Source organism: Macrobrachium rosenbergii, chromosome 39 (genome assembly GCF_040412425.1).
Source record: "Macrobrachium rosenbergii isolate ZJJX-2024 chromosome 39, ASM4041242v1, whole genome shotgun sequence".
NCBI lineage: Eukaryota > Metazoa > Arthropoda > Malacostraca > Decapoda > Palaemonidae > Macrobrachium > Macrobrachium rosenbergii.
In genome coordinates this window covers 12,000,913-12,028,590 of record NC_089779.1, presented here as the reverse complement: position 1 = coordinate 12,028,590, position 27,678 = coordinate 12,000,913, and the positions used below count along the sequence as shown (strand labels likewise).

Genomic DNA, 27,678 nt, shown 5'->3' with positions numbered 1-27,678 from the left:
AGAGAGAGAGAGAGAGAGAGATACGTTTAATTGACAGAATGAACTATACCTCAAGATACCACAGTATACGCTTGTTGAAGCTTTGCGAACTGATGTTGCCGTCGTCACAGGTACTATTCAGATGACATTGTAAATCGGAATTCTATGTATACTACTGAATGCCCATAAGCATTCACCTCTTCCTAGACAAAAGGATAAACTCTATCCTATTTCAAAGCTACCCCCAGCATCCTTGCGCAAGGTGTGCTCTCTTGCAAACCTCCCTTGCTAAGGTTCAGGTGCTTGACGATGTCGTGCAATAGGAACTTCAAAAGTTCAAGCGAAGATGCGATGCATTGCTACCCTAATGCTGTTCTCCTTGCATTTAATACATTTTTATAAATTTATTAATTTATTAATTTATTTTTCTTTTGAATAAGTGAGATCGCTTCTTTCTGTATTTCCCTTTGCCTTCTCATGCTTCTTCCTAATAAAGGCCATATTTTTTGGAAGCTTGAATTTCAAGTCAGTGGCCCCCGTGGGCCTGTTCCATATGAACAGGGTTCATCTTCTGAATAATAATAATAATAATAATAATAATAATAATAATAATAATAATAATAATAATAATATTCTTTGGAAGCTTGAATTTCAAGTCAGTGGCCCCGTGGGCCTGTTCCATATGAACATGGTTCATCTTCTGAATAATAATAATAATAATAATAATAATAATAATAATAATAATAATAATAATAATAAATAATATTCTTTGGAAGCTCGAATTTCAAGTCAGTGTCCCCGTGTGCCTGTTCCATATGAACAGGGTTCATCTTCTGAATAATAATAATAATAATAATAATAATAATAATAATAATAATAATAATAAGGTGCTAAGGCATTGCCTTGTGGAAGACAAGAGATAAGTAAGGGATCTTCGCTGGAGAGAAAAGACGCAACAGGATTCCAAACCTTTCTATACAGAAGCTACAGGAGCCCCTCTCTGTAGCTGTCATGATATGTATGGCCACTGATAGCGGCAGAGGTAGACCTGACAACCAATAGCGGCTACCGGTGTATCGATTGTTCAATTGCGGCACACCATGAGCAGGTCTTGCTCGACGAAACCATCAAAGGATGTACTCAGAAATCGGGCTGGTGATCTTCGAAGATCACGATTTGTTGTTCATTTATAAACGCGAATCTAGGTATTCGTGTTGTCCCTAAAAATCTTCAGAAGTTTTTTTTCTACGATTAGGCAGTCCGTTACCCTGGCACCGATCTCCCATGTATTTTCTTTTAGCTGAGGCTGCCGTATTAGGCTTTGCCATGTCAAGTTTTACCTTTGTTAAGGTGTGAATTTCTCATTAACCTGCAGAATTGGCGTCTGTTTAGAATATATTCATATTCTCTCTTTATGTGCTGTTTTAGTTTTCTGTTAAAGAAAACTATTGTGCCGGCTTTGTCTGTTAGTCCGCACTTTTTCTGTCCGCCCTCAGATCTTAAAAACTACTGAGGCTAGAGGGCTGCAAATTGGTATGTTGATCATCCACCCTCCAGTCATCAAACTTACCAAATTGCAGCCCTCTAGCCTCAGTAGTTTTGAAGATCTGAGGGCGTGGTTAAAATTTCATTGGCCGCGGATCATACAGCATTATACGGAGACCACCGAAAGACACATCTATTTTGGGTGACCTTTATATTTTTTATTTGTTTTTCTCGTCTTCAACGACGACACGAGACACTCATTTCTCATATCGTTTCTCGAAATTTAATTGAGTTTTTAATGTTTTTTTTTTCAGTAATGACATTCATGTATCATTCCAATCGTTAATTATAAAGGTAATTTTGGTGGGGAAAGGGGGGGCGATGGTGAATGACCTCTAACGGTGGTGGGAGGGTTAAGGAAACTTGAAGGCCAGACCCCTCATAAGTATTTGACTAAACCTACATGTATCTTTTTTAAAAGTGTCAGTACTCTAATTATTTGGAATCCCTCAGATAATAGCAAGAAGACGATATGTTTTTATTCGTAAACGGTAGTACTGAGTAACCGGAACAGGTAATTTGTTTGACCTTACGAACGCATTTGATGCCGGAATCATAAGTATTGCAAGTATACAGTTTGAAATTGCCGAATCAATATATACGTTATGAACTATGAATCTTTTCGTGTTGTACGTGATGATTTCTCAGCTTTATGCATTATGGATTGTTGTAGATTCTAAGCTCTTAATGTTTATAATCCTTTTTGCACGACGACTTCCGTTCTCTCTCTCTCTCTCTCTCTCTCTCTCTCTCTCTCTCTCTCTCTCTCTCGTCACGGCGAGGTGGCACACAATTCTCTCTCTCTCTCTCTCTCTCTCTCTCTCTCTCTCTCGTCACGGCGAGGTGGCACCTGACTCTCTCTCTCTCTCTCTCTCTCTCTCTCTCTCTCTCTCACACACACACAATTCACACTCTCCAAGCCACTTGTACCCGAGGCCGGCGATTAAAATAGATAATTGAAAATGACGTATCACAGAGGCAAGCATCGTAAGGGAGAAGGAGTCGGCAATAGATGAGGTGAGATTGGTTTCACGATTGAATGTAAGCGATCCATTCCACCCACCCCCTCCTCCTCCTCCTCCTCCTCCTCCTCTTCCTCTTCTCCTCCCTCTCTCCACTCCCCCCTCCTCCATTCCAACAAGCCATCTTCACGTCGGACGCCCCGATTCCAGCTCTATGGAATCGAATCCCGGCTGGAGAGGAAAGCGCATTTACAGACGGGGCGTTGAAAGCGGCCAGGGCAAAGTAGCTTTGATTGTCGGTGACAGTAGAAGTGGGGTAATTTGGGCGATTTCTTTTCCCCTTGGAGATAACCACCACCTCTTACCCCCCACCCCCTCCCCTCCCCTACCCCCAACCCCCTCCTACCACTCTTATCATCGTCCTCTTCCTCCTCCTCCTCCTCTCATTCATTCCCTCTGGGTGGCCCAAGCTTCTTCTTCTTCTTCTTCTTCTTCTTCTTCTTCTTCTTCTTCTTCTTCTTCTTCTTCTTCTTGTCGCTTTCCCTTCTTCTTATCTTGCCTCCTTATGAGGCTCGGAAGGAGATATAGCCGTGAATTATGAGATTCATTTTTTTCTCATCTTTTCAGAGGCTCAAGAAAGAATTGGAGTGGCGGTACAGATCCCTCTCTCTCTCTTTCTGGCTAAGCGGTTATCGGATCGCCGCTTGTGACAGACTCATCATCAGCTGTCTCGGGGCTTAGGTCATATATATATATATATATATATATATATAGATAGATAGATAGATAGATAGATAGATAGATAGATAGATAGATAGATAGATAGATAGATAGATAGATAGACAGATAGATAGATAGGTATGGTTTATATATATATACCTACATATGCATATATATACTGTATATATATATATATATATATATATATATATATATATATATATATATATATATATATATATATATATATATATGTGTGTGTGTGTGTGTGTGTGTGTACGTGTGTGTATTCCTCTTACACATACGAAACTTTCTTATATTCACAAACACTTGTAATATCAAATTCACTACATATACTTTGGGAAAACTTACACCCAAGGGGAATTGTTACGGATAAGCGCTTTTGTCCCGCCCAGGATTCGAGCCTGGGTATTTGGTTTAGTTACAGTGATGGACTATTGAGCCATCAAGAGAGATATAAGTCGACTCTACTGTACATATTCCCATCGAATTAAGGTTTTGTTATTAAAATCAGTATCACCCGTCTCCACCATGGATCCGATGGGTAAGTTAGTAATATTTGACTAATTATGAATGTTTTTTTTTTCACTCATGCACGCGTGATTTTGTCATATTCGCAAATTTTAGGCCACAAATATAATTTGTTATCGAATTTAGTGAACTATGAGAATAACTTCACTCAGTGGGAATAATAATTGATAGGTTCATCTGCTCTTGGCCCTGCCAGGTACACTTGTCAGTTATAATTCACGTTGTGTTGAGTTATTCCCAGGCAATGGTTATTTAGAGATTAAATGATAATTTGGCGTAACATTCTTGAATGTCTATATATATATATATATATATATATATATATATATATATATGAATATACATGTTTGTATGTGTATGTATACATACATATACATATATATGTATAATTGATTCACGAAGATGTGGAACGTGATGAATGTATAAATAAAGGCAAATGCCACGAAGGAAAAATGAAACAATGGAATGATTGCAAGGCCTTTCGACACAACGGTCAAAGGACCATTGTGTCGAAAGGCCTAGCAACCACTCTGTTGTTTCAGTTTTCCTTCGAGGCATTTGCCTTTATTTATATACACACACACATTACATATGTATACATAAGCATTGTATATACATGATATATACGCATTCACAAAGATAAAGCCAGAGTTATCATCTAATATCAACCACACCTCCATATGATTACAAAGTATGTGCGTGTTCATTTGTATAATGGAGGAACCGACTTTTATAGTTGATGCCTCAGCTGGTTCCCTATAGATTTTAGGTAATGTGCACAAGCACTGTAAGACATGAATGAGATGTGAAGGCACAAGCAAAGGTTAATAGGGTAAGAAATAATAGTTGAGAGGAGGATATGTAGTTCAGTTGTCTGTTACGAAATTTACTTTTTAACAGATACTTAAGTAATTCATAGTAACCACAATGCCCTCTTAACTTCTCGAATTTTTCAGACATTTCGGATACGCTGGTCAGGTCGGCAGCGTGGATTCGTTCTGATACTCTGGATGCGGGTTCGTGTCCTGCTACAGACGTCAGAATGACTTCGTGTTCTGGCATTTGGATGTAAGGCTTTGTAGTGACAAGCGTATCCAAAAAGTGTGAAGAATTCGAGAAGTTATGAGGGCATTGTGGTTATTACAATTACATTATGTGTATATATATAAATTATATATTATATGTATGTTATTGTATATATGTATATGTATATATATATATATAATTATATATATACAATACATATATGTATGTATGGATGTATGTGTATGTATATATATATATATAAGTAATTTGCTAGAAAATGTTTTAATTGCTATATCTCGGGAATGAGAGAGAGAGAGAGAGAGAGAGAGAGAGAGAGAGAGAGAGAGAGAGAGAGAAGAGAGAGAGAGACTAAAATAAAGTTGTTTCATAGTTTCCTGCTAAGTAATAGGCCTTTGTATTGGTAAGTGAACGACGAGATGGTTCGCGATGACATCAATCACGAAATCGGATTAAAGTCCGGAAAAGGATGTAAATGGAGGCTTTTTTACCCTCGCTCTTTAGTGGATCCTTCGGGCGTGGCACGAAATGAGTCTGTTTGTGTGTGTGTGTGTGTGTGTGTGTGTGTGTTTTCATTCCTTTGACCAAAATGAGACTGAACACATATTCCTTGATAAGTATTTCGTAAACGCCATTTTTCTTTTTCGTCTCATTTTCCAAAGGTGTTGATGGTATTGTTTAACTAATCCTTGCCCTTAACATGCAGCTATCCAACCAGATATTTATCATCTTTGTTGCAACGAAAAATAAATCAAAGCTTGCAGTGCACAGAAACAATTCGTGTGCAATTGTGGAACTGCACAGGGTTTTTAGATAGAGACTGAATTAGCAGAATTCACATCTCCACGGGGTACCACCATGCACACCAAAACTTCAATTTGCGTAGTGTTTTTGGATAATGGCCCTGATTGGGTATAAGGGGCCACTTGGAAGGCGACTTCAAGACCATCGCAGCGGCTGGCTACGGCGGGGTGGGGGGAGTTAGAGCCATCAGTGCACTTCACGTGGTGCACTGTAGGCATTACTTAAGGTTCTTTGCAGAGTCCCTTCATTCCTTTTACTGTACCTCCGTTCATATTCTCTTCCACCTGACTTTCCACCCTCTCTAACACTTGTTTCAGAGTGCAGCTGCCGGGTTTTCCTCCTGTTACATCTTTGAAACGTCCTTTCTGCCAATTTCCGTTCCAGCGCTGAATGACCTCATAAGTCCCAGCGCTTGACCTTTTGACATAAATTCTACATTCTGCTCTATAATTGATTTGAAGAAGGGGGTTAATTTTATATATTCAGTGGACGTTAGTTAGGCATTTGACTGTAGCTGTGTTTGTGTTTTTTTATAGCAAACGCTTTCGCTAAAAGACAACTGCATGCATACAATGCTTTCAGACAGTTATGATGAGGGAGCAGTAGCGAAACAGCCTACACAAATTCTATGTCAGTGAGAAATTGGTCCTTTCATTAATTATTTTTATCATTGTGGGTTTTAAATTTTTTGTTTTTTGTCTTTCCGGTGTATTTTGAACTTTCTGTAATGCATTTGTATTTGTATTCCCTAATACAGTTCTCCTTGTATTTTCATAATTTACTTACATTTTAATTTTATTTATTTATTAATTTGCTAATATATCTGCTTTTCTAATAACTTATTCCCTCTTTCCGTATTTCCCCTTACCTTCTGTTACTTCTTTCGAATGAACACCATAATATTCTTTGGAAGCTTGAATTTCAAGTTAATGGCCCCTTTGGTGGGCTTGTACCATATGAATAAGGTTCATCTTCTGAGTAATAATAATAATAATAATAGTAATAATATTCTTATTCACCAAGCACTTTAAGTGATGTAACTGGCATGTACTTTCTGTTACTAGGTAACTGCGTTCGCCTCCTTTCCCCCTACCACTTTTCTTCACAGTCCCAAACGGCTTAAAAAGTTGCTCCTTCTGATCTTCACGCTTTAACGGAAGTCTGAAACGACGACAAAGCAGAAGTAGAAATAGTAGTGCGGATCAGCCTTTGCAAGGGCTCCCTGAAGGAGATGGGTCCAGTGACAGTATTTCTATGTGACAATTGAAGAAGAAGAAGTGGGTTGAAGGGGAACTGGTTCTTCTCCCGGGACAAAGTGTTTTAAAAGAAGGTTGGATCAGTGTACAGGTAGAGAGTGGAAAGGAGATGGAAAGGAAATGAGAGGTGTGGGTAGAAAGGAAAGAAAAGTGAAATGGGAAAGCGTATTAGAGGAACTTTTTTTTTTAAAGGATCTGAAGATAAAGACAGTAGTTAGTATGAGATATATATATATATATATCAGCGTTTGAATACTTTTGGGAATCTCAGTAGGCCTGTGATTTGAACAGATGAAAGAAATAGAAGGTACTAATGGTGTAAAAGGAGAGAGAGAGAGAGAGAGAGAGAGAGAGAGAGAGAGAGAGAGAGAGAGAGAGAGAGAGAGAGATGTTACTTGCAGGTAGTTCTGTTTAATGACGCGAGCGTACCAACTCTCAAATGATAATCCCTTTTATAACATATACCTGCAGTTCTAGCCCTCCCTCCCTCCCTCCCTCCTCCCTTCCTTCCTTGTCCCACTCCTCCCATTCCTCAGCCCATCTTATCTGTCCCCTACCTTTTCCTTCACCTGCCCCGACAACTTCTTCTTATTCTTTTTCTTCTTCTTCTTCTTCTTCTTCTTCTTCTTCTTCTTTTGCTCTTTTGGATCCTTGAGGAGGTGAAACTCAACAGGAAGATGAACCTTTTCTCTTTTTTTTTTCTTTTACCTTTTTATCCCTTTGGTGTAACTGTTGTGTGGTGCACGAGAGAGAGAGAGAGAGAGAGAGAGAGAGAGAGAGAGAGAGAGAGAGAGAGAGAGAGAGAGAGCGTATATGTCTTCATCTCTTCATGAGAAATATAAGTGATATTTATAATTCTTCTTTTTATTGCTTTCTAGAGAGAGAGAGAGAGAGAGAGAGAGAGAGAGAGAGAGAGAGAGAGAGAGAGAGAGAGCTGTATATGTCTTCATGTCTTCATGAGAAATATAAGTGATGTTTATAATTCTTCTTTTATATTGCTTTCTGAGAGAGAGAGAGAGAGAGAGAGAGAGAGAGAGAGAGAGAGAGAGAGAGAGAGAGAGAGAGAGAGAGAGAGAGAGAGAGAGACATTTAAGTCTTCAGTGGAAGCATCACAGTTATTAACAACTGTAATGTTATTGCTTTCTTGGTTGCTTCAGTAATTGCTCTTGCAATTAGAATCCCACTAAAGTTTGCGAAAACTTTGTCGTTCAAAATGAACACACATTCCATAAGGTCCACTGCCTGACTACATAATTACAGTTGAAGAATGTTAGGCATTATGTTCATGTTATTATGTTATTAATATTTTAGATGTCATGCGAATTCCTCCATCTCAAGCATTGTTATTGAAAGCCCCAGAAAAGTCGCATTATCTCTTGGTATTGAAATAATTTTGGAAATTAAGATGTATTTGGGTCTAAATCACACTGCATTATTTTGTTTTCATTTTCTAAAACATTAATATGTTCAGTACATTCCAGTGTGTTGCTGCAACATGTAATAATAGGATTAAGACGGAAGAAATCATTATTTGATTCCGGTTTCATTCTTGATAAATAGATGTTATTCAGATATTTTTTCTCGAGGTATTTTGACCTGGTAGTAATGTTCCTGCTCCGAAATCAGATCGACTCCATTTCTTTTTTAGGTAAATAATCTGACATTCACTTTGCGATCTGCACGTAATGTGCCTTTCGGTAAAAGGATGTCTGCAGCAGATGTCTCCAACTTGATAAATGTCGGTTGCGCTGTTGATAAGTAATAGTAACTGACCTCTTCTTTCTGTATTTCAAATTACCCTCTCTTCTTTCAGATGAGCACCATATTCTCTGGAAGCTTGAATTTCAAGTCAGTGGCCCCTGTGGGCTTGTTCCGTATGAATAGGATTCGGATTTTCTGAATAATAATAATAATAATAATAATAATAATAATAATAATAATAATAATAATAAGCAACGGTATTTTAGCTACCCATGACGAATCTCCGAAGAGACATTGTGATACCGCGCGCCGTCGTGGTTTTTGGCGTCCGCGGACTGCATATTAAAGTTTTTCAAGTACCAAGTAATTTTTGAAGTTTATGAGGGAGACCTCCCATGTACAGTCATTCCCATCTGTCACTTTGACCTTGTCTAATGGTCATGGATATACTGTGAATAGAAAACTTTGAATTTTACTTTACGAATTTTAACCACGTCGGCGAGGTATGCTGCCTTGTGGCCAACCTTGTTTTCGTGTCAATTTGTGTCAGAATTTATAATGGAAATTCCTAAAAGGGAAATTCCAAAAATGCAGGAGTCTTAATATTTTGAAACCTGTCTTGGAAGTTTTATACACACCTGTTAGCACTAATACCAGCATAAAAGTAAAGTAGTAAATTTAGGTTTAACCCCCCCCCTCTCCCCAGCCTTGAAGAGTTGGGGAAAGTGTGGTTGGCAGGGGGAGGGGGAAGCGTTATTGAAACTGACGACGAACCTTGCAAGCTTCAGTGTTCCTTAATGAGGCCTAGGAACCCAAAAATAGGTATTCAGATATTATATTTATATTTTATATAACCCCCTCGTAGAGGTGTAGCGCCGTCGATTCACCTCATGCGGTGCACTGTAGGCATTACCTTAAGGTTCCTTGCAGCGTGCCTCCGGCCCCTAGTTGCACCCCCTTTCGTTCCTTTTACTGTACCTCCTTTCACATTTTCTTTCTTCCATCTTACTTTCCACCCTCCCCTAACATTTGTTTCAAAGTGCAACTGCTTTGAGGTTTTCCTCCTGTTAAACCTTTCAAACCTTTTACTGGCAATTTCCGTTTCAGCGCTGAATGACTTTAGGTCCCAGTGCTTGGGCTTTGGGCTTAATTCTATATTCAGTTCAATTCAATAAATTTTATAGCACTTGTGGGCTGGCGAAGTAGGTGATTTGAAGTTTACAATATTATAAGCACTAAATATGGTTTCTCTGAGCATTATAGCAAGTAGCGTGCAAGTGTTTTATGCCGGCAACCTAGTTTCCTCTGGCCTGAGGGAAAGAGTTGGAAATATTTTGCTCTTTTCTTGAAAAACGAAAAAATATAAAATTCTGGGAAAACGAAGGTAGGTAGAGAATTACAAAGAGTAAGAAGAGATGGAAATAAAAATCAAGCTGAGAAAATCGACAGTTATTATAGGTTCTGTTGCATTTAACCTTTTTTTTTATCTTCATGGTTTTCCTTAATTAAATTCCCTTCTATATTCGGTCGTTTTGTTGTTCCAGGTATAAACAGCTTATCTTGATATCAATTGCGTAATGTTTACTATTGTGATTTACAGTCGTCGTGGAGTTTTTAGTAATTAAAATCTCCTTAGAATTTTACATTTCTCTTTAAAAGCCCCGTATAAGCTTACTGAGACCCGTATACACTCATTTGCATAACGAGGTCGATTTTCCTCTTCTGAACTGTTCCCGTTACCCAATTCGTCGGCCAATTGAAGGATAGTATAATGGATGGTATTAGGATGTCCATTAGGCCTTTTACTATGCATATTCAAATGAGCCTCTGTATGCGTATGTGCTTTTCTGCGCATAACTGTCGCTTCGCAAGTGGGAGGGGGTGAGATCATCCCTCCCCCACTCCCCCCACAATCCCTCCATCTTGCTCTCTCCTTTGACAAGTGCATTCGTATACACACTATTCTTTTTTTAAATATTCGAGTCGTTTCGAAACAACCGCCATCCTCCTCCTCCTCCTCCTCCTCCTCCTCCTCCTCCTCCTCCTCCTCCTCCCCCTTCTCCACCTCTTCATCCTCGTCGTCCTCCTCCTCCTACTCATCCTCCACCTCTTCCTCCTCCTCCTCCTCTTCCTCCTCCTCATCCTCCACCTCCTCGTCCTCCCCCTCCTCCACCTCATCCTCCTCCTGCTCTTCCTCCTTCTCCTCCTCCTCCTCTTCCTCCTTCTCCTCCTCCTTCTCCTCCTCCTCTTCCTCCACCTCCTCCTCTTCCTTTTTCTTCAGGCATAACTTGACCATGGGATTTAAGATAGTGATCCCACTCGAACTCCCTTGATATCTCTATCTCTCTTTCTCTCTCTCTCTCTCTCTCTCTCCCTCTCACTATCTCCCTATCTCCTCCCGTATCACCTACCTCTCTCATACATCCAGCTATTGCCTCCTTTCTTCTCTTCCTCCTCCAACTCCTCCTTCTCCTCCTCCTCCTCGTCCACCTTCTCTTCTTTAAATATTAATGGGATGTTTTGCATATCTCCCATTCGAGGCTTTTATTTTGGTTTGTTTCGCGTCCTCTTACGTCAGTCAAACATGAGAAAGCGATCCGGAGGAGGAGGAGGAGGAGGAGGAGGAGGAGGAGGAGGCCGTAAAAGAAGAGAGTGACTGTAGTGCTGTTTGTCCATAATCTTAACATTTCTCTCTTTGTCCGCTCTTTATGGAAAGGAGGGGGTGTGGTTGATCGAGAAAAAAAAATAAGAGGTATGGGTAGAAAGAGAGAGAGCGAGAGAGAGGATAGCGTGGTATGAGGGTATTGGGCACGTCAGTTATTATTGATCAGTCTCTGATCTACCCCCCTCCCTCCCCCTTTTTTTCTTTTTAATCTAGTCCTTTCTTTCTTTAAGAGTTTCCGGAATGTTATTTGGTCCCACATGTTCAATAATCCCACGTAATCGAGTCGAATTCGATCAACATGTGTGTGTCTTGGGATTTTGCTTGTTTAGAGATCATGGCGCTTTTTACTTGTATGCTGATAGAGTTTTTGCAGGCATTTTGTATATATGTATACACATTATATATATAATATATATATGTATATATAAATACACACATATATATACACACATATACTGTATATTTATTATATATATGTATATATATATATATATATATATATATATATATATATATATATATATAATTATGTAATAGCCACAAATCCCTCTTAACTATTACAGTCACATACGTATCTGGTAAAAAGTGATCTGTAGATTCTGTATATATATATATATATATATATATATATATATATATATATATATATATATATATATATATATATATATATATTTATATACATATATATACATACATAATATATATATACTGTACACATATATATATGTATATATGTATGTATGTAAATATATATATATATATATATATATATATATATATGTATGTATGTATGTAAATATATATATATATATATATATATATATATATATATATATATATATATATATATATATATATATAGATTTATATTTCTGAGACGGTAATTACTTGAGAGGATGGTTTCCCCCATTCCTCCGCCGTTCTTGTGATTCACCATCTGATGCAAGCCAGCGGAACAAGAGTACGCGTTGCCGATTGTATGATTCAGTTGTTTATTGTTTAATTAAACAGGGGTCACAAGTGTGGATAAATGCATTAGACAATTGGCCAGGTAGCTGGTGATGGGGTGGTGCATTGCTAACTCATTATTATTATTATTATTATTATTATTATTATTATTATTATTATTATTATTATTATTATTATTAAACATTTTAGCCAGACCGCAATTTTAACGCTCTAGCTTTTCCAAGGGCTGATTAATGAGTTTTGAAGTGTATGTAAAAACAATATTGGCAGACCTTACAAATCATTGCATTGTTATGAATGTAATGTAAGAATAAAAAAAAAACAAGTAAAAAATGCGCCGCAGTTTCTTCGGCTCAGTCGAGTTTTCTGTCCGGTGGTGGCCTCAGGCCACGGCCCACACAAAACTCTTAGCTGCGGCCCCTGAAACTCAGCCACGGTCCGGTGGTGGCGTATGTTGTTGGTACCTGTAGCGCTGCCAGAAGTACGATTATGGCTAACTTTAACCTTAAATAAAACAAAAACTACTGAGGCTAGAGGGATGCAATTTGGCATGTTTGATGATTGGAGGGTGTATGATCAACATATCAATTTGCAGCCCTCTAGCCTCGGTAGTTTTTAAGATCTGGGGGCGGACGGACGGAGGAAATCGGCACAATAGTTTTCTTTTACAGAAAACTAAAAATGGAGGTTGCCATATTCCTAGATGATGGAAAGGTGGTAGCGACTGATCCTTATGGAGGAAATTCGAGCAGAAAGGATATTTAATATGGTCCCTCTAGAAATGTATGTAAGAAACAGATGATAAATAACTTGCTTTTTTTTTTAGCTATGAAGGATTGTAGTCCATGAATACTATACTGTGTACGAAGCAATGTTTTTTCTTATATTTATTTTCCTTTGTGTAACAGAGATAGTTCAGTTACCACGGATCAGTAAACAAGGAAATATAGACCAACATGATTCGCTTGATATAAGTTCGAGACAATTCCAAAATGTCTTGAATATTGCCGTCATTTTTGACGAATTAGTCACACTAGTTTATTTGTAATAAGTAGATAGCTGCTATCACGCTAGACAGAAAGCACTTATTTTGTAATAAGTAGATAGCTGCTATCACGCTAGACAGGAAGCACTTATTTTGTAATAAGTAGATAGCTACTATCACGCTAGACAGGAAGCACTTATTTTGTAATAAGAAGATAGCTGCTGTCACGCTAGACAGGAAGCACTTATTTTGTAATAAGAAGATAGCTCCTATCACTCCAGACAGGAAGCACTTATTTTGTAATAAGTAGATAGCTGCTATCACGCTAGACAGGAAGCACTTATTTTGTAATAAGTAGATAGCTGCTATCACTCTAGACAGGAAGCACTTATTTTGTAATAAGAAGATAGCTCCTATCACTCCAGACAGGAAGCACTTATTTTGTAATAAGAAGATAGCTGCTGTCACGCTAGACAGGAAGCACTTATTTTGTAATAAGAAGATAGCTCCTATCACTCCAGACAGGAAGCACTTATTTTGTAATAAGTAGATAGCTGCTATCACGCTAGACAGGAAGCACTTATTTTGTAATAAGTAGATAGCTGCTATCACTCTAGACAGGAAGCACTTATTTTGTAATAAGAAGATAGCTCCTATCACTCCAGATAGGAAGCACTTATTTTGTAATAAGAAGATAGCTGCTATCACGCTAGACAGGAAGCACTTATTTTGTAATAAGAAGATAGCTGCTATCACCCTAGACAGGAAGCACTTATTTTGTAATAAGAAGATAGCTGCTATCACCCTAGACTGGAAGCACTTATTTTGTAATAAGTAGATAGCTGCTATCGCGCTAAACAGAAAAGTCATTATGCAGTAAATAGATAGCTGCTATCACGCTAAACAGAAAAAAGTTATTATGTAATAAATAGATAGCTGCTATCACGCAAAACAGAAAGCATTCAGAATATAATAAGTAGTCAGCTGCTATCACGCTAAACAGAAAACACTTATTTTGTATTAAGTAGATAGCTGCTATGACGCCAAACAGAAAACAGTTATTTTGTAATAAGTAGATAGTTGCTATCACGCAAAACAGAAAACATTTAAAGTGTAATAAGAAGTCAGCTGCTATCACGCGAAACAGAAAACATTTATTTTGCAAATAAGTAGATAGCTGCTATCACGCTAAACAGAAAACAGTTATTATGTCATAAATAGATAGCTGCTATCACGCAAAACAGAAAACATTCATTATGTAATCAGTAGATAGCTGCAATAACGCAAGACAGAAAACACTTATTTTTTTAATTAAGTAGATAACTGCTATCACGCTAATCAGAAAACGTTTAAAATGCAATCAGTAGATAGCTGCTATCACGCAAAACAAGAACAGGCGAATGTAAATTAGTATGGACATATTAATAAACGCAAATTGAAACATGCCTATAAATATAAGTCCTTTCACAACTAATACGTATTATTGTATTATTATGTATGCGTATGTTTATGTATGCCTTCGTTATTTGTATCGACATTGAAATCCCGCCCATGAAAGGAAGATTTTCCCGCTAGTCTTAACTAATCTTGGGCGTCTTTTTTCCCCCATGAATCAAATTTCCCCCCCGTGGGAAATTTCTTTCATTCCTCTTAATAGAACCTGTTTCTTCGCCTCACATCCTTTGGGCGTTTGCCTTTGTGGCTTTGTAATAAGTTTTTCTAATAAACTTTCCACTGTCGTGATATTTAGGATGAGAATGGCGATGGTCATCTGTTAATATTAAAATACGAAGACCTCTTAATTTTGTAGGTTACTGTATGACCGGTAAGTGCTCTCTCTCTCTCTCTCTCTCTCTCTCTCTCTCTCTCTCTCTCTCTCTCTCTCTCTATATATATATATATATATATATATATATATATATATATATATATATATATATATATATATTTGTGCATGTGTATGGTGTGCATTGTGTGTGTATTATTACTATTATTTTTTTTTTTGTCTATCTCAGTTATCCTATTCGACTGGGGGGTATTTATAGTATGGCGGGGTTCCTGCCTCCTTAGGAGTCCATCACTTTTCTCACTATGTGCGCTGTTTCTAGTAGCACACTCTTCTGCATGAGTCCTGGAGCTACTTCGGCATCTAGTTTTTCCAGGTTCCTTTTCAGGGATCTTGGGATCGTGCCAAGTGTTCCTATGATTATGGGTATAATTTCCACTGGCATATCCCATACTCTGCTTATTTCTATTTCGAGGTCTTGATACCTATCAATTTTTTCTCTTTCTTTCTCATCTACGCTGGTGTCCTATCCTATATCGTTGCCAGAAGCACGATTATGGCTAACTTTAACCTTAAATCAAATAAAAACCGCTGAGGTTAGAGGGCTGCAATTTGGTATGTTTGATGATTGGAGGGTGGATGATCAACATCCAATTTTCAGCCCTCTAGCCTCAGTAGTTTTTAAGATCTGAGGGCGGACAGAAAAAGTGAGGATAGAAAAAGTGCGGACAGAAAAAAGGGCGGACGGACAGACAAAGCCGGCACAGTAGTTTTCTTTTACAGAACACTAAAAAGAAGTGACTCTGATTTCGGTAAAGATTCCTTTTCATATATGTCTTATAAATTTGCTAGTCCACAAGCAGTGAAAATAGTAGGTGAATTTATGTGGGAATTTAAGAAAGTAGGAGGAAAGGGTTCGAGCAACTTTTGGCTCTTAAAAAAAAAAAAAAAAAATAGTAACACGAGTTGAAATGGATTTTCTTGAGAAATTCATCATTCTCCGAACCCGATGCCTCTTTATTTAACAGTAGGCCTAATGATAACGCGGGTCTGTAGATCCATCTAATGATGAGTAAGGCTATGATGTTGTTAGCCATTATTTGTTTTTAATTATTATTAACCAGACAACTGTAAATTCATGAATAAACTTTATTGGTTTTGACCAGAGCCATTGCAATTTGCCAAGTGAAAGCTTCACAAGAATTTTTATAACTAGACAAGAAACAGAAGAATTCAGGCAAATTCTGCAGATGTTTTATTATTATTATTATTATTATTATTATTATTATTATTATTATTATTATTATTATTATTATTCAGAAGTTGAACCCTATTCGTGGAACCAGCCCACACGGGCCATTGACTTGAAATTCAAGCTTCCAAAGAATATTCAGGTGTTCATTAGAAAGGAGTAACAGAAGGTAATGGAAATACGCAGTGGGTATACCGCTATCAGAAAAGAAGTAAAAAATGCGCCGAGTTCTCTGTACAGTTGCTACAGCGTATAATCAAGGCCACCAAAAATAGACCTATCTTTCGGTGGTCTCGGTTAATGCTGCATGAGCCGCGGCCCATGAAACTTTAACTACTGCCCGGTGGTGGCCTATCTTATATCGTTGCCAGAAGCACGATTATGGCTAGCTTTAATGTTAAATAAAATAAAAACTGCTGAGGCTAGAGGGCTGCAATTTGGTATGTTTGATGACTGGAGGGTGTGGATGATCAACATGCTAATTTGCAGCCCTCTAGCCTCAGTAGTTTTTAAGACCTGAGGGCGGACAGAAAAAGTGCTGACAGATTAAAGTGCGGACGGAAAGACAAAGCCGGCACAGTAGTTTTCTTTTACAGAAAATGAAAACACGACCTTTGCTAAGTATACTGTTCTAGTAATACGCAGGAAACACCATATGGAACATATTATGAAAGAATATACAAGCAATATCGAAATTTTTCCCGATGAGGACGGAATTTTTTAGGCAAAAAAATTTGTAGAAGCTCCATGCATAATGAGATATTCTTCATAACACGAGCAAAACGAAGCATGCCGAGCGAAGTTTTGAGGAAGATATATGAAACGCGAAACGTCCAAGGTGAATAATTATGGTGAATTGTGAAGAAGAAGAATTGTCCCCGGTACGAATTTTTTTAGTTTTCTGTGAAAGAAAACTATTGTGCCGGCTTTGTCTGTCCGTCCGCACTTCATTCTGTCCGCACTTTTTTCTGTCCACACTTTTTCTTGATGATCCTAAGTGGTAAACACAAATTAATTAATATAGTTATATATTTATTCCAAAGGTGATTTCTTCCATAATATCCCCCCCCCCAACAACCACCACCACATCATGATGACATTAAATGGGTAACCGACGAGGAATATATACTTTCTGTTATAGTCACGAGCGTTTCCTCCCACGCTGAACAGAGCGATAGAATAAATATTAAAATTCCTTGCATGGCAAGTGATTGTTCAATTCCAGACTGTCCTTTTGACGTTATGGTAACCATTTGCTAATGTATGTCCGTTTGAGCAAAGGTGGGGTCGTCTAACTCCTACTTGATACTAACTGGAAATGATGCGTTACTAGGGTTTTTTTCTATTTATATATAGATTCGTTAATTGATTTTTTTTTTTAATAAGTGAGATCTTTCTATATTTCCCTTTAGCTTCTGTTGCTTCTCTTAATAAACAGCATAACATTCTTTGGAAGCTTGAATTTCAAGCCACTGACCCCTATGGTGGGCTTGTTCCGTATGAATAGGGTTCATCTCCTGAATAATAATAATAATAATAATAATAATAATAATAATAATAATAATAGATACAGTTGAAAGTTGTTGCTGCATCAGCTGCATTCAGTTTTCTGTGTGTAACGGAATGCAGCTGATGCAGCAATAACTTTCAACAGTACCAGTTTGAAAGAGGGTCTGTTACCCACATATACCAGTAATAATAATAATAATAATAATAATAATAATAATAATATTAATAATAATAATAATAATAATAATAATAACAAAACGAGATACTTAGAATAATAGTGATGCTTAGGTGTAGCCGTTGATATCGGCGAATGAGATTACAAAATTTTGTATAAGAGATGAGAGTAATGCGCTCAAGCACTTTTTTTGCATAATTTATTTTTGTTTTAGCATACCCAACCTGTTGCCATTTCACTATGTCGAAAGGCACTGCTGATGTTATTTTCATTATTTTCATGTTTCACTTTTCTAGTCTCTCATTTTTTCCGTTTTTAATTTAATTAGGTAGGTAGGTAATTTTCCAAACTATTTCATAGCTTGACCTATTTGTGGATGCGACAGGTAGATCCGAATGCCAAAATTTTGGCATTATATATATATATATATATATATATATATATATATATATATATATATATATATATATATATATATATATATATATATATATGTGTGTGTGCGTGTGTGTGCGCGCGCGCGCCTTGAAAAGTAATACCTCCAGCTGAACATCGTAGATCTCCTTTTACCGAACGGTACACTAGAGACATTCGCCCGTCAATAATTTCGAGTTTTGGGTGAAATGATTCTCGTAGAAGTACTTGCAGAGGACATACTCCAGCCATTGATGAATATATCTAACACAGATATCTTGGCTGAGGAATAAAGTCCCAAGGACATCGAAGGCAGAAAAGGTTATGTGTCTCTATGTATGTCTTTTATATATATATATAGTCGTGTCATAGATGCTGGATATCGCCTTAATGGGTGGTTTTCCGCGCACTTGAGTTCCAAAAGGAGGTTGGAGAGCCTTCCTTGTTTGCTGGGGTGCGGGGGTGCTGGACTGGGCCTTGGTGGGGAGAGGGGGTGGGGGGCCAAAAGGCGTTTTATACTGTTCCTGCGTCTATTTTACTCTGCTCGATCGCCCTATTGTGCTAAACCGTCGAGTATTCTACTGTTGTCGGGTTTCGTGGTGAAGGCTGCGGTCGCATCAATATCGCGCGGGTTTATCTTCAGAATGTATTGACGGCTGCTCCCTTTATCCCGAAGGAGGGCCTCAAGATGTCCCTAAGGGGTTTCCAAGGAAGGAAAAGTGGTGATGGGGTCTCGGGAGGGCGGGTTGGGTGGGTTGGGTTGGGCTTTGGTGGATGGGAGGGGGGAGGGAGGGGGGTGCCAAAGGAATCCTTCGATTCTGCTTCTTCTTGCTCTTCGCCCTCTTTACTCCCTCCCTCCCCCCCCCCTGACTCTCCTCCTCCTCCTCCTCCTCCTCCTTCATGACTGAGCATCGTAGATAAAGGATGATGGTGATACCTCCTCAAGAGTATGCCAGTGGCTTCTGTCCTAAAATTGAAAGAGAGAGAGAGAGAGAGAGACAGAGACAGAGACAGAGAGAGAGAGACAGAGACTAAAGCATATTGTTGATTCAAGGTGAAGTAATGCAAGATTTTCTCTGACGTAATTTATGCCTGACTTTTATTTTATTCAAATGTAAAATTTACTTTGTGTGAAGGTTTCATTTAAGATTCCACCACAGTTTCATTCTGCATTCCTCGTAATTGGAATTCAAGATTTTTTGCGCTTCATTCCATATTCTTTGAAAGTTTTGAAGTTTCACTCCAGATTCTTTGGAAGTTTTGAAGTTTCATTCCAGATTCTTTGGAAGTTTTGAAGTTTCACTCCAGATTCTTTGGAAGTTTTGAAGTTTCATTCCAGATTCTCTGAAAGTTTTGAAGTTTCACTCCAGATTCTTTGGAAGTTTTGAAGTTTCATTCCAGATTCTTTGAAAGTTTTGAAGTTTCACTCCAGATTCTTTGGAAGTTTTGAAGTTTCATTCCAGATTCTCTGAAAGTTTTGAAGTTTCATTCCAGATCCTTCGACAGTTTTGAAGTTTCATTCCAGATTCTCTGAAAGTTTTGAAGTTTCATTCCAGATTCTGAAAGTTTACCCTTTTCTTTGCAGTTTCATTCCAAGTTCCTAGGAAGTTTAAATTTTTCTTTGAAGTTTTATTGCAGTTATATGAAAGTCATTCCACATTCTTTGAAAGTTTTACTTTTGTTTTGTTTCGTAGCAGTACCTTTTAAAAGTTCATTCCTGATTCGTTGAAAGTTCCATTCCAGATTTTTTGAAAGTTTCTTACGATACTCGTATTCTGTGACACTTGAATTCCTGATTCTTTGAAAGTTTCCACTCTGTGAAAATTGAATTCCTGATTCTTTGAAAGTTTTATTCCTAATGTTTTCAAAGTCTCATAACATATCCTTTGAAAGTTTCATAACAGATTCGTTGAAAGTTCCATTCCTCCATTCCCAAAAATTTTAAAGCTTCATTCCAAATTCTTTGGAAGTCTTAATCCTGGTTTTCGTAAAGCTTTGATCCAGTTTCTTAAGCGTTTCAGACCAGATTCTTTGAGTGATTCATTTTTTTTTATTCTTTGAATGCCCCATTCCCGATTTTTCAAAATTTCATATCAGATTCGTTGAAAGTTTCAGTCTTGATTTTTTGAAAGTTGTTTGCCAAATTCTCTGATAGTTTTACGTTTTCTTTAAAAGTTTCTTCCAAGATTCTTTTCAAGTTTTCTTTTAGGTTATTGGATAGTTTCATATGAGATTATTTAACATTCCTATTCCTGATTCTTTGAGAGTTTAATTTCCAGCGCCTTGGAAATATTTTATTTTTTTATTTTTCATTCCAGATATTGCTGGAAGCCCCATTTCTGATTCTTTGAAAGAGCCATACCATATTCTTTTGAAGATTCACTCCATATTCTTTCGAAATTTCCGTTCTTGATATTTTGACATTTTCATTCTTGACATTTTGAAAGCTTCATTCCTGGTTCTGATGTGAAGGCTTCATTCTTGAATCATTGAAAAATGCCTACCAAATTCTCTAAAAGGGTTTTAATCTTTTTGGTTTTATGAAAAGAAAACTATTGTGCCGGCTTTGTCTGTCCGTCCGAAATTTTTCTGTCCGCACTTTTTTCTGTCCGAACTTTTTCTGTCCGCCCCCCTCAGATCTTAAAAACTACTGAGGCTAGAGGGCTGCAAATTGGTATGCTGAGCATCCACCCTCCAATCATCAAACATACCAAATTGCAGCCCTCTAGCCTTAGTAGTTTTTATTTTATTTAAGGTTAAAGTTAGCCATAATCATTCTTCTGGTAACTATATAGGACAGGCCACCACCGAGCCGTGGTTAAGGTTTCATGGGCCGCGACTCATACAGCATTATACGGAGACCACCGAAAGATAGAGCTATTTTCGGTGGCCTTGGTTACACACAGTACAGAAAATTCGATTGAGCCGAAGAAACTTGTTTACTTGTTTTTATTCTTGGAGCAACTGAATGAATAGTATGAATATCTTATATTCATGGGTCCGTCTTCCAAAATATGTTGCGTCTTGGCCCTTGTAATTTATGTAGAATTGCACATTCTCCTACTTTTTTTTATACTTTCGATGGTATATTTCTGTTTAATATTCACTTCTTGTTTTTAATGGTAGGTCACTTACGTTGAGTTTCACCCCATCACTTGGGGATTGATTGTACAGCAGTTTGGTAGCTTTGTTAATTACACCCTAAACTCTTCAGTGAATAACTAGGTAGACCGTCTTAAAAGGCTGTTAAATTATTGTAGCTTTGTGATTAAATAGTTATGTGCACGTTTATTAAAGTATATCTCTGCTGGTGTGTAATAAAAATTCTTCTCTCTCTCTCTCTCTCTCTCTCTCTCTCTCTCTCTCTCTCTCTCTCTCTCTCTCTCTCTCTCTCTCGTTTTAGTTCTGTAGGATTGTACGTTTTTATTTTCATATTTCTGATTTTTTTTAACTTAGAGTTATGGGAGGCATTCTATGAAGTTGTATGTTACTTAGAAAATTATGTTAAAATACAGTTATGAGGATTGATTTCAAATATCGATAATGAGTTAGTGTAAATACAATCTAGAAGCCTACTCATTAACTTTCTTTTGCTTATCCTTTTACACATATTTATTCATGTGACTGTTTTTTACCTTTTTTAGAAATTAAGTTGCCGGATGCCAAATGGAAAAATAACCTCATACACAATTATGAGGATAAATGTGCCAAGCTATCTGACTGTTTCACTTGTGTAGGAAGTCCTTGATGATGCACGATTTGATAGAAGAAGTAGCCGACGGTAGTGTCACCGGAAATATCCGTTTTAACCCTAAGTTTTACTTGTAATGCGTATTTTTGGGTTAAGCTTATTTTACGTTGCACGGTTATGTTTTTATGATAAACTTATTCTCCTTTAAATGTAATGCAGCGCGAGTATATTTTGGTTATAATCTTATATTTAAGCCTATTTTCAATTTTGAATTTGCGCGTTATTCTGAACCTTTTCCAGTTCGTTCTCTCTCACTCATGTTACAATCTTTAGTAGTCAAATGTTATTGACATTAACGACGCCGGTCAGTCAAATTCGTTCAGTCACTGAACTTAATGTCTTATGATACTCAAAAATACACACGCTATGTAATTCTCACCAAAGGAAATTCGCCAACAGTTCAGCAGTTGTAGTTTGACTGCCATAGTGACTGTTGTGTTGTCTTTTCTCGGGAGCCACCTTTTGTTAGGGTAATATAAATATATATATATACATATATATATATATATATATATATATATATATATATATATATATATATATAAATATATATATATATATATATATATATATATATATATATATATATATATATATATGTATATATATATATATGTATGTATGTATATATATATTCATTTCCTTCCTGGATGTTCATGACGAGTATGAGGCATCTTTCATATGCTTCTTAAAATTCTTGAGGATTATGAAGCATTTGCCAAACGCTTCGTGGTATTCATGGTGATTCTGAAAAAATCATTTATGAGCTTCAGGATGCTCAGTGAGGATAATGAAACATATTCCATACCTACCATAAGGATAAAGAAACACATTCCATATTTACTATAAGGAAAAGAAACATCGTCCATACTCGTCATAAGAATAATGAAACATCGTCCATACTCGTCATGAGGATAATGAAATATCTTCCATACTCGTCATGAGGATAATGAAACATCTTCCATACTCGTCATAAGGATAATGAAACATCTTCCACACTCGTCATGAGGATAGTGAAACATCTTCCATACTCGTCATGAGGATAATGAAACATCTTCCTTACTCGTCATGAGGATAATGAAACATCGCCCATACTCGTCATGAGGATAATGAAACATCTTCCCTACTCGTCATGAGGATAATGGAACGTCTTCCATACTCGTCATGAGGATAATGAAACATCTTCCATACTCGTCATGAGGATAATGAAATATCTTCCCTACTCGGCATGAGGATAATGGAACGTCTTCCATACTCGTTATGAGGATAGTGAAACATCTTCCATACTCGTCATGAGGATAATGAAACATCTTCCCTACTCGTCATGGGGATAATGGAACGTCTTCCATACTCGTTATGAGGATAGTGAAACATCTTCCCTACTCGTCATGAGGATAATGAAACATCTTCCCTACTCGTCATGGGGATAATGGAACGTCTTCCATACTTGTCATGAGGATAGTGAAACATCTTCCATACTCGTCATGAGGATAATGAAACATCTTCCCTACTCGTCATGGGGATAATGGAACGTCTTCCATACTCGTTATGAGGATAGTGAAACATCTTCCATACTCGTCATGAGGATAATGAAACATCTTCCCTACTCGTCATGGGGATAATGGAACGTCTTCCATACTTGTCATGAGGATAGTGAAACATCTTCCATACTCGTCATGAGGATAATGAAACATCTTCCTTACTCGTCATGAGGGTAAAGAAACATCGTCCATACTCGTCATGAGGATAATGAAACATCTTCCCTACTCGTCATTAGAATTATGAAAAGTCTTTCGTAGACTTTTTGAAGCCGATGACTCAGAAACATCTCATGTATGTATAACTGGAAGCGAGATACTTGGCTTTCTTGCCACATTGATTGTTTTCGGTTTTGTGAAGTGGCGATTTTTAGCAACCATGCTATTTCAGATTTTTCTAAAAATATTTACCTTTCCTATTCCTTCATTTCCTGTTTGTTTCGCGCATATGTAGGTTTTTCGAAAAAGCGTGGTTTATTTATCGAGGTACTTCGGGAAATATTCGTTTTCATTTCATCCGAATCCAGTCTTCATCCAGCGTCCTTTCGTGAAATTCAGGCGTTGTTTTCTTTTTGTCTCTTTATAATGTTGGCACTTTACTGTGCAGCCTTTTTTCAATTCAAGAAACATTTGGAATGAAGTCAAGGGCGGCTGTCATTTTTTATTTACTAGCCGCACATCATCATGCGTTTGTTTTTGTGTATGTTTTGTTAACGTTTATTTATTATATATGAGCTTTCTTTGTAAAGTTATTTTTATATTTCTTCAGTCTGCTTAGTAAAGGACGACAGTCGAAAGGCCTCGCAGCAGTCCATTGTTTTTCTTTCCTTCGTGGATTTTGTCTTTACATATTCATCATATTCCATATTTTCGTGATTCAGTTATACATATAATATATGTATAACTGAATCACGAAAATATATTATATGTACCCAAACATATACATATGCATGTGTGTGTGCGGGTGTGTGTATATTGACTTATTTATTTATTTATTTATCACGCACATTCTTGTCTCTTTGTACACCAACACTGGGTCTGTTGCAACATTTCATGCTTTGGAATGAGGTTATGCGTTCCGGAGTCTCCCATTTGCTGGACTTCACCCATCCAGTCACTGACCAGAATTGATGTTTCGTTTAGATGATTCAAAACAAGGATAATAAAGGGTAATCCCCGTACACTGGAAATTTTATTCATATGTACACAATTTGGGCTAAGTGGTGACAAACTACATCTACATAGTAATGACGATAATAGTTTGGTTTCATCGCAAAGGTGAGAGAGAGAGAGGGAGAGAGAGAGAGAGAGAGAGAGAGAGAGAGAGAGAGAGAGAGAGAGAGAGAGAGAGAGAGAGAGAGATAGAAAGGGCTCTCTAGGGCTTCGTCCTGAATCTTTTTTTATTGTGTTCACCACACAAATAATTAACGAAATGGACAATTTAAATAATTGTCGGTGACCACATGTGTTAACTCATTCTCTTAAAAATAAATACTGCAAAATTTAAGTATCTGCTTTTGTGGTCTTATTGTATAGAGTGATTTAAACTCGAATTGAAATTCAAAATTAATTTTTTAGTTAAAAATTTGATCAAATTACATTGTGCAAAAAGTCGCATAAGATCCTTTAATTCATTATGTTCATAACCCAGCAGTAAAGGTTGTTAAGAAAGTTGTTCATTTTTCGGGAGAGCCGTTACATAGATAGACCTAAGTCTTCTGCCTACTGATATGTAGAAAAGCTTCTCAGTATAATATACACAACATGGAATAAACAATAAGATGTAACTTTCGGTCTGTCCTCAACATTTTATGGGCAAAGAATATTTTTTTTTTGCATGTCTGTAGCTTTTGATATTTCTTAATGCATTGTGAAGGGTTGTTTTTTTTATTTGTTCAAATTCTTCGATGATGAATTGTACAATTCCGCAGATAATGAGCAAATAATTGTGTTATTTTTGTTTAGCTTTATAATTTTTCAATGATTAATTGTACAATCTTGATATTGCACATTCTTTCATATTCCTTCGCATAAAACGTTGACTGGACATCTTTAACCTAAAATCTTTATACATACAATATCTATATACAATACACAGTCCCTATAAACGCTCGACTTACTTCATTGGAAATGGATAGAAAGTTTTGTAAAATCCCCTTCTACATCGTAAGTTTTCATTTTTTTTTTATTCAAGATAACGATTCTAGATAAGTAATATGTACACATGGCATCAATCACAAATTGCGCCGATTTTATTTATAAATATATTGCTCCTGTATATATAGATACAAGACGTAAGTGCTAATTTATTACTTTTTTTATCACCCAAGTGAAGGAATCGTAAAATATTTATGTTAATAATTTGCTGTTTTTCCTTATCAGATTCTTATAAGCTATGTTTTCATGGAACGAGGAAAACATTTGCGTCCACTAATATTATTTTCTGCCTGCTGACATTCTCACTCTTGTTAAAACATTTTTTTCTTATTCTAGTTAATACATGATCGTTCATACGCTCATATAAAGAGGTAGAACAATCATTATTTGATTATATACAAGTATGAACCAACATTTTATTTCACTGCTATTATCATTGTATTATTTCATCAGTTATTTATTATGCATCTTTTACTTGATTCTCGTTGGCGATATTGTATCGTAAAAGTTTTTGACGCGTTTTTTGTTTTAATTTGAGAAAATTAAAACATAACCGTGTTGAAATTTAAAGAGATAATGAAAAGCTCCAATGTGTCATCATGAAAGTATTAAAAAGTCATACATACGCATTTAACATATTTGCAATTGAAATATGCACTGACAACTAATAGGCGGTAGAGCAAAGACACCAGCCTTAATGAAACACAAAGGTATACAACGGCCCACCAATATCCAGGTAAAAAAAAAAACCGTTATGCGGGCGAGGCCTACTGAAGATCAAGCCGTGTGATGCCACTGCAAGTCGCCTTCAGAAGACCTGGATTTGACGAGACGCCCTGGCTGGAGAGAGATGTTCTTCCGCCTGGATGTGTGGATGTGCGGATGTTGACATGAGTATCCACCTAACGCTCATACGTTGTGTACCCCAACGGGGTTGATTTGACCCTCAGCAATTCTCGAGGAGTAGGAGCCTAGTAAGAGTGCCAAGGGTAACAGGCTTCATTCGGTGTCCGGGTCTGCCTGCGAAGTGGGCGAGACGGACAGGTCCCTCGGCGGTGGAGACGCGGACGGATGGGCGGCCAGCAGAGATGCGGTGTGGGAGGACAGGTTCAGCGGAGGGTAGTAGTCCGGGCGGGGCGGGAGGAACGGCGGGTACGGCAGCCCCATCAGGGCGTGAGGCGGCGGGTATGGGAAGCGGGCCAGCGAAGGGGGCGTTAAGGGGGCGAAAGCGGACGCCCTCAGGGCCACTGGGTCGGGCACGAGGTCGTGATGTCGCAGTTCGGGGGAGCGGGGTGGCGATGGCCTTTGGTGCTGTGGGTGGTGGTGATGCTGGAGGTGGTGGTGGGCCAAGGGGTGCTGCTGGTGCTGGTGTTGATCATTGTTGTTGCTCTCGTGGTGGTGGTGGTGGTGGTGTTGGTGGTGAGGGCTCGTGGTGGTGTGGGAGGAATGCGTCGAGGGCGTCGACCCCGCGGTGGAGGCGGGGAGCGCGTACAGAAGCGTCTGGATGGCTCTGAGGACGTCTCCGCCGCATCTCAGGAGAACGGCCTCCAGGACCTGCACCTTCCTGCCGGGGAAGAGCCTCACCAGGGTCTCCATGCTGGACAGCTTGGCCACGTCCTGGGCGTTGGCCGTCGTCGGAGAGACGGCCGGGTCCTCGTCGTCCTCGTCTGTCTCCCTTCGGGCTGCTTTCGTCGGGCGTTCCTGCTCCTCGTCGTCGCTGGGGTGTTCGCGATTCGCGCTGGACACCTCCGTGGTGGGTTGTGGGGGCGTGGGCCTGGCGTCGCCGGGAGAAGTGGATGGTTCCACCTTCAGGCTGAGAGGTTCCTCTCGAACGGGCGAGGCTGGAGAACCACTGCGGGCGTCGTCGTCGTGACGAGGTCGTTTGCTTCCAACTGAGGAGAAATAGGAAGG

At 38.1% G+C, this 27,678-nt stretch overlaps 1 protein-coding gene across 1 annotated transcript in view; it reads right to left on the bottom strand.

Moving 5' to 3' along the window:
* Positions 1 to 24,789: 24,789 nt before the first annotated feature.
* The window catches only part of LOC136825749 (doublesex and mab-3 related transcription factor 3, truncated-like), a 93,089-nt gene continuing 90,200 nt past the window's right edge, over positions 24,790 to 27,678 (bottom strand). The window contains exon 2 of the mRNA XM_067082575.1: positions 24,790 to 27,659. Within this exon, the coding sequence (XP_066938676.1) occupies positions 26,767 to 27,659 (893 nt within the window). The 3' untranslated portion in view covers positions 24,790 to 26,766. The remainder of the gene's footprint in view (positions 27,660 to 27,678) is intronic.